Here is a 14227-nt window from a genome sequence, read left to right as displayed (position 1 = left end):
TGTGTGTGCACGTGGGTTGTTGCTTCATTGATATTTATTTCAAATATAAAATAGCCATGTCAATTAAGTGCTTTAAGGTCTGGTTTCTGTGTTATACTCCTACTAGAAAAATATGCTGTAAGTGCATTGTTGTTTTGTGTGAAAAATCTGAATAGTTCAGTTTGAGTTTAAAATCATAGTTCAGCCAATAATCTAAATTCTGTCATTTACCCATCTTGTTCCAAACATGTAGGAAGATATACTGGAGAATGCAGGAAAACAGCCATTGACTTGTATAGTATTTTTGTTTTTACGATGGAATATGAAATACGGTTGCGCAATATATTGTTTCAGCATCGATATCACAATGTGTGTGTATGCAATAGTCACATCGCAGGATATGCAATGTTGAGTTGGGATTATAGTAGGGTTCGGCGATGTTGACCAATTTGACCGTACAATGTCTAATGTAAAACATCGCGAAGGACTATGCCATCGTCGTCGTTGGTGGGGGATGGGGTGGTTGTTAAATATCAATTATTTCATAACGAATTAATGAATTGTAGCCTACCGTTTTCACTAACTTACCAACAGGGTCTTTGCTTTACCCATAATCAAACCATAAATAAATAAAGGTCTAAACAAATGACCACGTTATATCAACCATCGGCACAATCCTGGATTATAGTCGATCTGCACAACAGTTGAAAATGCATACTATTTGTGGGGTCATTGCAAAGTATAACCATAAGCGAGTGAAACCTTATCTTTTGCCTGTGTTTTAAAGGTTCGGACTAGGCATGGGCTGGTATAAGATTCTGATGGTATGTTAACCTTGAATAAAAAAATACCCCGGTTTCATGGTATCACGGTATTGTGATTGCTGCTCTAAAATATATTCTTTTTATATGTCATTGTAAAAAACAAAAATGTTTTCTTCTTTTGAACAATATATTTTATTTTGAGAAACATTTAAAAAATTTTGGAAGAATAAACATGTCAGGTTAAATTAATTTTTGACTTCTGCTGTCTTCATTTGTTTCAAAAAGAGATTTTTTAAGAATTTAAAACGGATATCTTTTCTGCTAAAGATACTGCTGTCCCAAAACAAAAACGAAAATAAAAAATTCATACACATACCATAGGAACAGTATTGCATAAAATGTTGACGGTTTTAAAACCTTGACTTTTCCAAACTTCGGTATACCTTGAACTAGAGCTGCTCGATTTTGGGTAAAATCATAATCACAATTATTTTGTCAGTATAATAATAATATATAATATAATAATTCTGACTTTAACTGTATATCGCAATGTTAGATTTTTTTTTACTATCGTGCAGTCGTACTATGGATGTTATTGTCAGTGGCTGCTTTTCCCAACATTCTTCAGAATATCTTATTTTTTGTTCAAAAGAAGAAACAGATTCATGAAAGGTTACAACCATTTTATTAATTAAAATTAAAATATTTGGTTAACTGTCTTTTTAAAGTATTTTACTGGTGTTATTGATTGTATGCAACATTGCCAAAGCATTATGCACTGAACAAAATAAACAAGAAAGAGAAACAAGCAATATACGTTTAACAAGTGCATACAATTGTATTAAAATATGATAAATAGAAAGCTGATTAATGTATTTCAGGAGTGTCGTCTTGTTTGCATGCTGAATTAAACTGCTGAGGTTAATTGAGAAGAGGATTTGCTCATTTGTATTGAAAAATGATGATTCGTTCGCTTTAGAGATAATTAAATATAATGATTTGACTATGCAAATTGATAGATTTGATAAAGTTACTATTTCAGAATTTGTTTGTCATTAGAAGCATATCATAACTAGTTTACGGATGTTGTGTTGTGAAAGTTCTCTTCCCCAGTTACTGTTCGGATGATGCTGTAGGCATGTTGCTGTAATATCATGCCAAGTGTGCCAAGCCAAACATGGCTCTGCTCCAAAACCTATGAAGCTGCTTGCTTTGTACTGACTACCAAGGCTGTGTCCTTACTAAAATGCGAAACATTTGGAGTGCACTACAAGGGCAGCAACTTTGTACTATATAAATGGTGGTTTATAGTTGTACGTGTTCCCTAAAGAAATTGCCTATGTGTGCAGCTCACTAGATTGTGGTGTGCAGCCATTTATACAGTTTTACAGCTGGTTTCTGACACACTTTTTATCCAGGAAGCGCTTCAAGGGCTGAAGTTGGCCAGTATCTGAGAGAGATCTTTTTTCCTTCGCCAATTTGGACCCAGTTGCACACTGCCATAAGCATCTCAGCTTTCTTCATATGTCTGCTATTCTTCTGTATTTACTCATTATATGAAAGCTACAGCATTTGTGGCTGTCCCAGTGTGTTCCATGTCCACAGTGCGCTCATACTCAAGGTTTCCTGGCAGAAATGTCTGATTGTTTGGAGAGAAACTCTCTTTATATTGTTTGTTTTAATGGCTATTATCATGCGCCATCGAATAATGAAAGCATTTATAATGGAGAGAAGATTTCTGATGGAGCCTTTGTTCATTTAGTTTTTCCTCTTTGGCCATTGGAGCTCATATTATCTTAGTTTTTTATTGTCTGAGTTTTATGTTTGTTGTATCCTGAAAAACTTGAGATTGGGTTTCTTTCTATTTTTTCAAGGCATGATTATTTGTAGTGGGTGTATTGGTTTGGATTTTAGCTTTTTTTTTTTTTTTTTGCACAGATGTGTTCAGATTTAAGGCCTGTTTTGGTTTATGGAGCATTTTGAGGATTAAAGTAGGGCTGAATATTATTTCAGTATCAATAACGCAATGTGAACTTTCACTATAGTCACATCACAAGAATACACAATGTTGGGTCTGGATTTTAATTTATTTATTTGCAAGTGTTTTTGAGGCCTGCGTCTTTGTGAAGCTTTTAAAAGCATTCCGGCCTAACAGATTGTAGTGTTTTTAACTTTGTCTAATTAATAACGATAAATTCTGTTGAATTGTTTGTAAAATGAAAACTGCAGTACTATTTGACTTTTGATTACTAAATAACTGTATTGCTGAATACAGTTTGATGACTCTGAAAACAATAAAACACTGTTTATTTAATATGTATTGTTTTATTGTATTTATCAATGCTTGTAGATTGTTTGTTTTATTTAACACCCCCCCCTACAGAATCATTCCAATAGATCTAAAATTATAAATTCTTTCCAAATAGTTACTCTATAGGGCTGCTTGAATAATTGAAAATAGATTACGATCTCGATTCGACATGATCTTAATTCAGCTTTTTTACAATTTCAGCCAATATTTTCAGTCAGGAGAGAAACGTAAAGGCAGACGCAAAACTCTTTAAAGCAACATGGACTCCTCCAAATGGCATTAAAAGGGTGCAACAAAGAATCAATTAAATCGATAATAATTGATTACTAAAAGCGTTGGCAACTAATTTCGTAATCGATTCGTTATGGCATATTATGAATAGTTGTATTCTGATGTCATCACTTATGTATAGAAAACAGGACATATTTAAAGTCTGTTCAAGTCCACTATTTCAAGTCTATTCACCTTATTCTTCGCAGACGAGCAGGTGCAGCCATTTGAATCATTTTGGCTCGACTTCCGGTCTCATTCACTTCCATTCATTTTTAGACATTAAAAACTGCTCGTTTCGCTGTTTGATGTTGCAAACTGATATTTTCTTATTATGTTATTCTACTTGGTCTATATATTCATGCAAACATTTGTTTGTAGAGCAAGTACTTTGACCGTTTTCTGCCGTTTATTATTCCTAGTCATTTCTCCCATAGGCGACTGAATCAGAAGTTCTAAAACAATCGCGAAAACAGGCGCACTTCCACATTTAAGAATAAGGTCAATACAAAATTGAGCATTTTAACCAACAGTAGACTTACACATGTGGCTAATATTGTTGTTGTTTTACCATATGTTTGAGAAATAAGAAAAATAATAGCCTCCTTTTTTTTTTTTTTTTTTTTGGTCATTCAATTTTTATTCTTGCAAATAGAATTTTACATTTTATAACAATCCCTAATTAAAACAATCAACATTTACAAATGAATGAATAAATAAATAAATAAATAAAATAAACAAAATAATAATAAATAAAATAAAATACAAATACAGAAAAAATAAATTATATAAAAAAAATTACAATTACAAACCATATACATACATACACATGTACCTTCACTCAATCCACATCTAAGGTTTTTAAGTGATTAAAGAATGCAATAAATTGTTGCCATTTTTCAAAAAAAATTTCTCCCCTACCTCTGATATTGTATTTAATTTTCTCAAGTTTTAAAAAGAAGACCAAATCTTTGAGCCATAATGAAATAGAGGGGGGTTGTGGGGAGGTCAGCCTCCTCATTTTAACCTTTATTTTACATCTACAGAAAATCGTGATCTTGATTTTAAGCAGAGAATCAAGCAGAGATGAATCATGAATCATGCAGCTCTACACATATACTGAAATTGTATTCATATGGCAATATATATGGCAGAATAAACAAAATCACAATGATTTTTTCCAATATCTTGCAATCCTAGATTAGTAGGCTCTAATAATTAATAGGATCTTGAATAATTACTATTTTTTAAATTATTTAATTAGATGATTATTTACGACCAGAATAGACGTTACAATTATCACATCAATGAATAATTCAACTGTTGATATGGTTAAACTTGGGTAAAGGTTTACACATAAAGATAAATATGTGACATTTAGGGTTGTAACGGTATGAATTTTTCACGGTATGATAATCGTCTAAAACAATACCACGGTTTGACGGTTTCACGGTATACGGTATGTTACAAATGTTACAAAATAATAGAACAGTGAAGCAAATTTGACTTTTTACAAATAATATATTTTTAGTTACTATAAACAACACCACTTACAATGAACAAATAAAAATAAGAAAATAATAAATAATGTGTCAAAGTCCAAATAAAGTCCAAATAAACATGGTGCAAATCCTCAGTAAAAAATAGATATAAATATTTACTATACTATAAAAAGTTACATAACGAAACTAGATTCAATATGGAACATCCTTAGGTTTTATGTGCCAGCATGGATATGGTTGTCTGTGGATATGGATTTGGATATGGTTGTCTGCAATGCAGACAAACAGCTGCACCTTCATTTGCGTCTTTTGAAAACAGCAAGAGCAGCAGTTCGTCTTTGCTGTGTCACTGTTTTGTCATGTTTCTGTGCTGCTGTGCATGCAAAAGTACTTAGTATGAGAATTATTTCATGCAAAACTTTTTTTTTGCGTTTTATTTAGCCGCGCATAAATGTATGCCTTTCTCTCATTCCGTGTTGTTCAAAAAGCTTGGTCCACAAACAAAAGCGAAACCTATGCTTATTGGTTGTGATATAGCGAGTTTGAACCAATCTGGGCATGGAGGAGGGACAATGCATCAATGTATCATGTCTGATTTGTCCGGAGACACAGTGACGAGCGTTTCTTTGTCAAATCAGCGTTGTCAAATGTTGATGATGTAACCGCACTAATTCCGGAGCCCCTGAAAGTCCGCGAATGTTATGTGATACAGCACTGGAAAGCTGAGATTCTCTTCTTTATGCCAATCTTTGAATTGTATGAATCGGATCAGCGGATCAAAAGTTATTAAACATTTAAGAGCAATACTTATTTTTAGCCGCGGGCGGCTGTCTCGGTCTTTAAGGGTTAAAACCGTTGATATGCAATTGTTCATGGTATGATAATCGTGCACGTTCAAATCGTGGTAAACCGTCATACCGGTATATTGTTACAACCCTAGTGACATTGAAACGACTATTTCTTTTCTACATTTTAAGGTATGTAATAAAAAAAGTTGCTTATTCAAGTGTGTTATTTTGCAGACTTTATTCAGAGCATCATTGCAAATAAAAATGCTTAACATAAAATATTGCTAAATGTGAGTGTTGTTCTTTCAAGTGTGCAGCTTTTACCACATGCTGTTCTTCACGTGTCTGTCTGAAGTATACAATTGAGTTCATCCAAATGATGGCTGAGTACTACTGTAAACAATGTATTTGACAATACAATAAAATAAATTATAGCACAGATGAAAGGATAAACTTAATCTTTTTTAATATATACTGCTTAAAACAATTAAGGGAAGACTGAAATAACACCATTTAACTCCAAGTGTTCCCTTTATTTTTTTTAACAGTATATATGTGTAGTCATGTTGCACAGCTCTGGATGGATGTATCATAAACATGACGGATTCATCTATATTTCTATAGCGCTTTTACAATGTGGATTGTGTCAAAGTTGCTTCACATAGTTGCTTCATCTGTCCCTGGAGCGTCACAGGGAGCAGTCTCATGCTCTCCACTTCCCCATAACCCCCACAGAAGCTGCTCAGGATACAGCCTGGTCCAGGATTATGTAACCCTTGTTATCATCCTATCGCGGGTTTTGCATCGTATCAGTGGTGCTGCGCAGGCTTTGGGGGCTTCGGGAAGAGTATCCCCAGGTGGAAATGGAGAATAAAGAGAATAATTAGCGTAGCTGCTGTTCATAGTGTATAAAAACAGGATGCGGAAACCTGCGTGGTGCACATTCATACATCATACCACTGTGTGATGCATTAAGTGTATGCTTTTCTAAAAAGATAGGTCTTAAATTAAGTTTTGAATTGGGAGAGTGTGTCTGAGCCTCGGACATTATCAGGAAGGCTATTCCCTTTAGAGCCTTAAATGAGGGGGCTCGACTTCATTTACTCGACTTTGCTGTTTGAGGTACTACCTGAAGCCCTGAGTTTTGTGATCTTAGAGAGCGAGTTGGATTGTAGCAAGACATAAGGTTGTTTAGATAAACAGGAGCTCGATTATTTAACGTTTAATAGGTAAAAAGCCATATTTTAAAATCAATTTGAAACTTAACAGACAGCCAGTGTAAGGAGGATAGAATTGGGGTGATATGATCATATTTTCTGGAATGTTAATACTGTTTTCCTTTATATATATTTGCATTAAGCAAGTGTAGAAATGGCTCACAAGTCTTCTTGACTTCCTGTAACCACGAGGCTTGTACTGTTCCTCCGTTCTCCTTCCGTCTCCTACAGTTCTCCAATTCAACCATAATACTGACCCTCTGAATGTTTTGGCTCTGTTCATGTTGGCCCTTGCTCAAGCCAATATAAATGACTGCTCTTTGCTTTCAGCTGTGCTTTTGATAATGTGTGGGGAACATTATTATTTTTGCTATGAACATTGGGTCTGTTTTCCGAGTTAAACAGATTGTGTTTAATCACATGCCTTTGTTTCTTACAGACTCCGAGAAGTGTCGGAAAAGCTCAACAAATACAACTGTAATAGGTATGTTTTAGCAAGCATTTACATTTTAAGCCAGTGGTTTTAAGTTCTTTCCACATCAATGAAGTATTGAGTTTTGTGAAAACACTTGGCTAATGTTTCTCTGTCTTCACGGCAGTCATCCACACCTTATTCCATTGGAGCAGGCCAAACTTAAGCAGTGTGTGGTTGGACCAAATCATGCTGGATTTCTCCTTGAGGTAACATTTACTCAGCAGCACTGTTATTTCATATCAAACCTTACACAAGACTTTTTCATCATTCTGCAGGTTTGTTTTTTCCTGAGAGCAGTTTTATTTTCAAACAATAATTTGCTGCAGAAGTATAATGCCAAATGCTTTTGGTCATGATGTTCTAGATCCGTATGCTGTAGTTTTCTCTTTTTTGCATAAAGCTAAAGATCGAAGTAAACATGTTTGGCGTCATCCAATGTGCAAAAAACAACATGAGTCATATGCTTTATGTGGCTGTTTTATATTGAGCTAGATTAGTCTCAGTAATAATTCACTCAAACACGGATGTAGACAAGCGTAGACAAATTCACATGCACAAAATGTAAATATTCACTAAAACAATTCATGTGCACAAAATAAAGGTGCATAATCTTATTATAAGTTTGACATTTACAAATGTGCAACAGTGTACAAAGTTTTGAATGTTTCATGTTGTGCGAGTTTATCGTAACTGCAAATGTCGTGACTGCAAATTGTCTTTCACATGTGTCCTGTCTGTCTGTCTATCTCAATCTATTGTTCTATCCATCTATTGTTCGCTTTGTTTATTGTTTTATCTAACATTCGATCTATCCTTCTATCTGTCTGTCTGTCTATCGTTCTACTATATCATTTTGTTGTTATATCTATTGTTCTATTTATTTAATCTTTCTGTTGTTTGCTCTATCTATTGTGCGCTTGTATGTATGTATGTATCTATATATCTGTTGATCTGTCTGTTTGTCTATCGATAGTTCTTTCATTCGAACCTTTCATTTTATATATCGTTTTATTGTTCTATCTATCGTTTGCCTATTGTTCGCTCTGCCTATCGTTTGCTCTGCCTATCGTTGCTCAGTCTATCGTTTGCTCGGTCGATCGGTCGCTCTGCCTATCGTTCGATCTGCCTATTGTTGCTCAGTCTATCGTTTACTCGGTCTATCGTTTGCTCTGCCTATCGTTACTCAGTCTATCGTTCGCTCGGTCTATCGTTCGCTCGGTCTATCGTTCGCTCGGCCTATCTATCGTTCGCTCGGTCTATCTATCGTTGCTCGGCCTATCGTTCGCTCGGCCTATCGTTCGCTCGGCCTATCGTTCGCTCGGCCTATCGTTGCTCAGTCTATCGTTCGCTCGGCCTATGGTTCGCTCGGCCTATCGTTCGCTCGACCTATCGTTCGCTCGGCCTATCGTTCGCTCTGTCTATCGTTGCTCGGCCTATCGTTCGCTCGGCCTATCGTTCGCTCGGCCTATCGTTCGCTCGGCATATCGTTCGCTCGGCATATCGTTCGCTCTGCCTATCATTCGCTCGGTCTATCGTTCGATCCGTCAATCATTCGCTCAGTTTATCTGTCTGTCTGTCTGTCTGTATATCTGTAGATCGTTCTGTCTCTATCGTTCTGTCTATCTATCGTTTTGTCTATCTTTCCTTTTCTCTGTCTATCGTTTTGTATCATTCTTTTTGTCTGTCATTCTGTCTATCCTTTTATCTATCTGTATGTCTGTCTGTCTGTCTGTCTGTCTGTCTGTCCATCTATCAGTCCCGAACTGTTGTTGTTAAAAGCGTACATTGTCCTCCAAAAAGGACGAAAAGCATATGTAGTTGGTATGAAACTAGGGTTAATGAATGACTATTTTTGTCTAATGAACACCAAACATCGCAGAAAATGATACACTGTTGTTTCAGGATGGACGCATCTGCAGGATAAGCTTTGCCGTTCAGCCTGACCGTCTGGAGCTTGGCAAGCCGGATGGCAATGATGGGTGAGAAATTAATACCCCTCTTAAGAACCATGAAAAATTCCATGTTTGAGCTGGCATGCAGAATAACTCTTCTGCTTATGATTTATCTGAATCGATTTTGACTAATTTTATGTTTCTTCTGTTTTGAGTAGACTCACTTTTCACCCCTCTAACCCACATCATGTGTATAAATACAAGGTGTTGCAGGCTTTGGTGTGAAGTTTTTGAGTTTTTTTTTTTTAACCTATCCTAGTGTTGCATGAATTCATTTAAATATAAGTACTGTTGATGATGCAGTCGTTATCTTAAACATCCTGAAATATACGTGCATGTTAAAGTAATCTTGTTTGATATTATGAGTGAAAGGAAGTGAGTTTTTGAAGTGATTCAAATGCAGTCTGTCTAAATCTAGAATCTAGAATATTTTAATAGAGCTTTGGCCATCTGCTTTTATCAGCAGTGTTTTATTACCGATTAGAAAAGCAAATATGCATGCAAGCATGTTAAAGCTCCTTGATTATAAGCTGTACTGTAACTTTAAGACAGCTTCTGCGCTTTAGAAAAAGAAACCAAACAGCAAAATCAGCTTATTACAAGCATGTTAACTGCGTTTCTGTGTTCAGTCTATCGCAGTGGTTTGTTTGTGAAGTTTTGCTTGAACTTTGCAGAGCCAGTGTTTCCTTTTAGTGTTGTTTTAGGAATTAAAGCCGCTTCGCACCAATGCATATCCCCCTTTTGTGAACCTCAAGCAATCCACAGAGTTTGGGAAAAATATTTAGTGGGCATGATGGCACATGATTTAGGGGAAATTTTAGCAGTTCCCTGCCAGCCTTTCCTACAGCTCTAGCCTGAGGAATGAGCAGCAGTCAGTTCTGATTCCCAAGGGTGTTGCCGTGTTAGTCGGCCCGATGTGCAAGAGGTCGGCATGGGCTCTGTGATAGTCCCACATGTTGGGGTATAGGTTTATAACTGATCTCCCATTTTTTGTTTCCAGTTCAAAGTTGAGCAGTGTCTCAGGGGCAGGAAGGAGCTCCAGGCCAGGCAGGACTAGTGATCCGCCCTGGTTCCTGTCTGGTTCTGACACACTGGGCAGACTGGCAGGCAACACCCTTGGGTAAGTGTGTGGCAGGGCTATCAGAAATGCAGCCATCAGGTAACGTTGACAGCCACTCATGCAGTGCTGCATTTGGTTATACGAGATTTATTTAAAGATTTTGCTGTATTCTGTTTGCATGCATTTAAAAATTCCCACTTGAAAATATTTACATTACAGTTTCCTAGGGAATAATGTATAAATACATTACAAAATAATATGTGTGTGTGCTAGTAGGGCTTTCAAAAGATGTGGTCATTTTTAACTAATTTTCTTATTTTTTTCCTGAAATTTCAATAATTTATTGTTCTTTTTCTTTTAAGAAAGTAGTATAATATATAATGTGATCAATGCAAAGTACATTGGCTATGTAAAAATGTTGATTTACATATTTATATGAACCTATACAAATTACATGGCATTTAACAGCAAAGTTTATATGTAAATCTAAAAATATAAGAATTTGTGTGAAATAGAGAAAATGGAGGGTTCATATGAATGAAAACAAGGGAAAATATTTGTCATTCTCATAATATAATAATTCCTAGTCATAAGTAGCATTATTTGTATCTAGCAGGGTATTGTTTGTAGTAATAATATAATTTACTTTTGCTAAACATTTTTGAGTTAATGCTTAATATTTGCATGACCATGCAAGTTAGTGTTTAATTCCTTAACTGATTTAAATTTTATTGCCATTTAATTGTTTTCTAGACTGAACTTTGTATTAAAAAACTCTTTAACCATCATCATGCGCAAATTCTAAATATAATGAGCTTGTTTATTAATTAATTTATTATACTACATAATTTAGATTCTTATTGATGTTGTTGTTATTATTATCATTATTATTACTGTCACCAGTTATTGCAAAAGCATTTCACTGCATGCTGTACTGTGTATGACTGTGTATATGACAAATTAAATGAGCATTTAATTGTTTTCTAGACTGAACTTTGTATTGAAAAACTCAATAGAACTATCTTTATGCACAAATTCCAAATATAATGAGCAAGATTTTATTATTTAATTTATTATACTTCATAATTTAGATTCTTATTGATTTTATTATTATTATTATTTAATATTTATTATTTTCTTAAAGGTTACCTGTTCTTGCGAAATCATTTTACTGCATGTTGTACTGTTTGACTGTGTATATAACAAAATAAATGAGCATTTAATTATTTTCTAGATTAAACTTTGTATTAAAGGGTGTCCTTAAAAAGTATTAAGTCTTAAATGCTATTTTGCAAGGTATTAAATGTTATATAATTTTTAAATATGCAATGTATGATTGCATGCTAAAGTTTGCCTCAATTAAATCTGCGAATATCAGGATGCTATGTAGTTTATGAAATCCTACTAGATTTGACATCATGCTGCTTTATTTACCTCAGTTATCATGGCACAACCATTAATTATGCAGCTTTATAGGCACCAACTTGCTGAGTTAGCTAGATTTAATACATTTTTATTCAGTATATGAATAATGTTTTAGCTTTGGATTAGATTCTTACATTAAAATCTCGCCAGTGTTTCCAGTTGAAACCTAAAGTGCCTATAAGGTATTAAAATGTATGGAAAGAGTCTCAAAAAAGGTCTTAAAATGTATTAAATTTCACCCTCTAATTTCTGTAAATACTCTGTTAGAAACCTTATTGAAGTGTGGCTTCATGCTCAAATTTTAAACATAAGGAACATGAGTTTATAATTTATTTACATCCCATAATCTAGATTATACCTCTTCTTCTTATTATTATTTTTAAGTTCTTGGGGGTGTTTTATAAGCATTTCACAGCATATTTTACTGCATATGTCTCTGTATGTGACAAATAAAATGTTGAATTTGATTTAGACCATGGTCTGCTGATGTGCAATATCAGATACAGAGACAATCTTGTTTTCCGTGCACTGATCCTGCTGCGTTTGTCTATCAGGACCCGCTGGAGTTCAGGAGTAAATGGCGGAGGCAGTGGAGGAGGGGGCAGCAGCGGAGGAGGCGCAGGAGGAGGCAGCGGGAGCGGAGGAGGCGCTGGAGGAGGCACAGGAGGAGGAGGATCTTCAGGACGTTCATCCACAGCAGCCCGTGATTCACGCAGGCAGACCCGCGTCATCCGCACCGGCAGAGATCGAGGCTCTGGCCTGCTGGGAAGCCAACCACAGCCTGTGATTCCAGCCTCCGTCATCCCCGAGGAGCTCATCTCTCAGGTACAGCCCAGCTCAAACTGTGCCATTTTTAAAATTCCTTTTGTAGCATGTCAGAATGCACAAACATAAACTCACACGTGTCACAATGTAAGATCTCAGCTGTCATAACTCCTAGTTAATTCATTCACTAACATGAACAAGCAATGAGCAATTCATTTATTGTAGTATTTACAATGCATCCGGATAGTATTTATAACGCTTCACTGTTTCCGCATTTTTTGTGTTACAGCCTTATACCAAAGTTGATTAAATTTGTTTATTTCCTCAACATTCTCCTCACAATACACACAAACTATTCTGTTTCCACTGATCATTCTTGAGATGTTGAGGGCTGACAGTGCATGTCAAAGCACAAACCAAGCATGAAGACAAAGGAATTGTCTGTAGACCTCTGAGACAGGATTGTCTTAACACAAGGCTGGGGAAGGTTACAGAAACATTTCTGCTGCTCTGAAAGTGCACAGCGGCCTCCATCATATTTAAGTGGAAGATGTTTAACCACCAGGACTCTTCCTAGAACTGGCCGGCCATCTAAGCTGTGTGATCGGGGAAGAAGGGACTTAATCAGGGAGGTGATCAATAACCCGATGGTCACTCTGTCTGAGCTCCAGCATTCTTCTGTAGACAGAGGAGAACCTTACAGAAGGACAACCATCTGTGCAGCAATCCACCAATCAGGCCTGTATGGTAGAGGTGCCAGACGGAAGACACCCCCTGCCTGGAATTTGCCAAAAGGCATCTGAAGGACTCTCAGACCTTAAGAAATTAAATTCTCTGCCCTGATGAGACTCAAATTGAACTCTTTGGAGTGAATACCAGGTGTTACGTTTGGAGAAAACCAGGCAGTGCTCAGAGACATCCTGAATGAAAACCTGCTTCACAGTGTTCTTGACCTCAGACAGGGGTGACGGTTCATCTTCCAGCAGGACAATGACCCAAAGCACACCGCCAAAATATTAATGGAGTGGCCTCACAACAACTCATGAATGTCCTTGAGTGATTCAGCCAGAGCCCGGATCTAAATCCTATTGAACATCTCTGGAGAGATCTGAAAATGGCTGTACATTGTCACTTCCCCTCCAACCTGATAGAGCTTGAGAGGAATGGGCAAAAAAACCTTTAAAAAGACTTGAGGCTGTAATCGCTGCCAAAGGTGCATCAACAAAGTATTGAGCAAAGGCTGTGAATACTGATGTACATGTGATTTTTCAGCTTTTTTATTTTGAATAAATTTGCAAAACTTTTGTTTTCACATTGTCATTATGGGGGATTGTGTGTAGAATGTTGAGGAAATGAATGAATTGAATCCATTTTGGAACATAAAACAATGTGGGAAAAGTGAAGCGCTATCAATACTTTCCGGATGCACTATATTCATCTTTTTTATGTTAGTGAAGTTAAACTATGAAAATGGTTATTAACATGCGCATGAACTAACATTAACTAATGAAACACTTACTGTAAAGTGTGACCAAATAGAGCATTGTATTTCCTGTGTTTTATTAAACATATTTTGTCCTTGAAATAAAGTTGCCGCTAAAGATGGTTTATTTACTATTTATATTTCAGACCTTTATGCAAAATCAATAGCAAGCATTTATATTTGATTGAGCAAAATTCTGAATAAAAATGAGTTTTTGTTAAACCAATTCAAATGTA

General features: G+C 35.9%; 3 protein-coding genes across 43 annotated transcripts in view; 2 read left to right on the top strand and 1 right to left on the bottom strand.

Annotated features, from left to right (window-relative positions):
- The window catches only part of LOC103911664 (uncharacterized), a 63488-nt gene extending 49682 nt beyond the window's left edge, over window positions 1-13806 (top strand). Inside the window, exon 15 of the mRNA XM_087288044.1 lies at window positions 13415-13806. The gene's annotated coding sequence lies outside the window, so the exon portion shown is untranslated. The remainder of the gene's footprint in view (window positions 1-13414) is intronic.
- Window positions 1-14227, bottom strand: part of fabp10a (fatty acid binding protein 10a, liver basic) — a 141764-nt gene that overhangs the window by 9054 nt on the left and 118483 nt on the right. The gene's annotated exons all lie outside the window — the stretch shown is intronic.
- The window catches only part of ubr5 (ubiquitin protein ligase E3 component n-recognin 5), a 107480-nt gene that overhangs the window by 4447 nt on the left and 88806 nt on the right, over window positions 1-14227 (top strand). For 29 of the 41 annotated variants that reach the window (XR_015510276.1, XR_015510277.1, XR_015510275.1 and 26 more), the window contains exons 2-6: window positions 7271-7315; window positions 7431-7512; window positions 9209-9285; window positions 10259-10378; window positions 12298-12568. Coding sequence is in view for 35 of the 41 variants with exons in the window: in XM_087285275.1 (XP_087141401.1) it covers window positions 7271-7315; window positions 7431-7512; window positions 9209-9285; window positions 10259-10378; window positions 12298-12568 (595 nt within the window). In the remaining 6 variants the exon portion in view is untranslated. The remainder of the gene's footprint in view (window positions 1-7270; window positions 7316-7430; window positions 7513-9208; window positions 9286-10258; window positions 10379-12297; window positions 12569-14227) is intronic. The other 12 variants (XR_015510279.1, XR_015510278.1, XM_087285284.1 and 9 more) reach the window with 2 other exon arrangements.

Source organism: Danio rerio, chromosome 16 (assembly GCF_052040795.2).
Source record: "Danio rerio strain M-AB ecotype USA chromosome 16, GRCz13ab, whole genome shotgun sequence".
NCBI classification, from domain to species: Eukaryota; Metazoa; Chordata; class Actinopteri; order Cypriniformes; family Danionidae; genus Danio; species Danio rerio.
The sequence above is the reverse complement of the archived record's forward strand: the minus strand, read 5'-3'. Positions and strand labels throughout refer to the sequence as shown.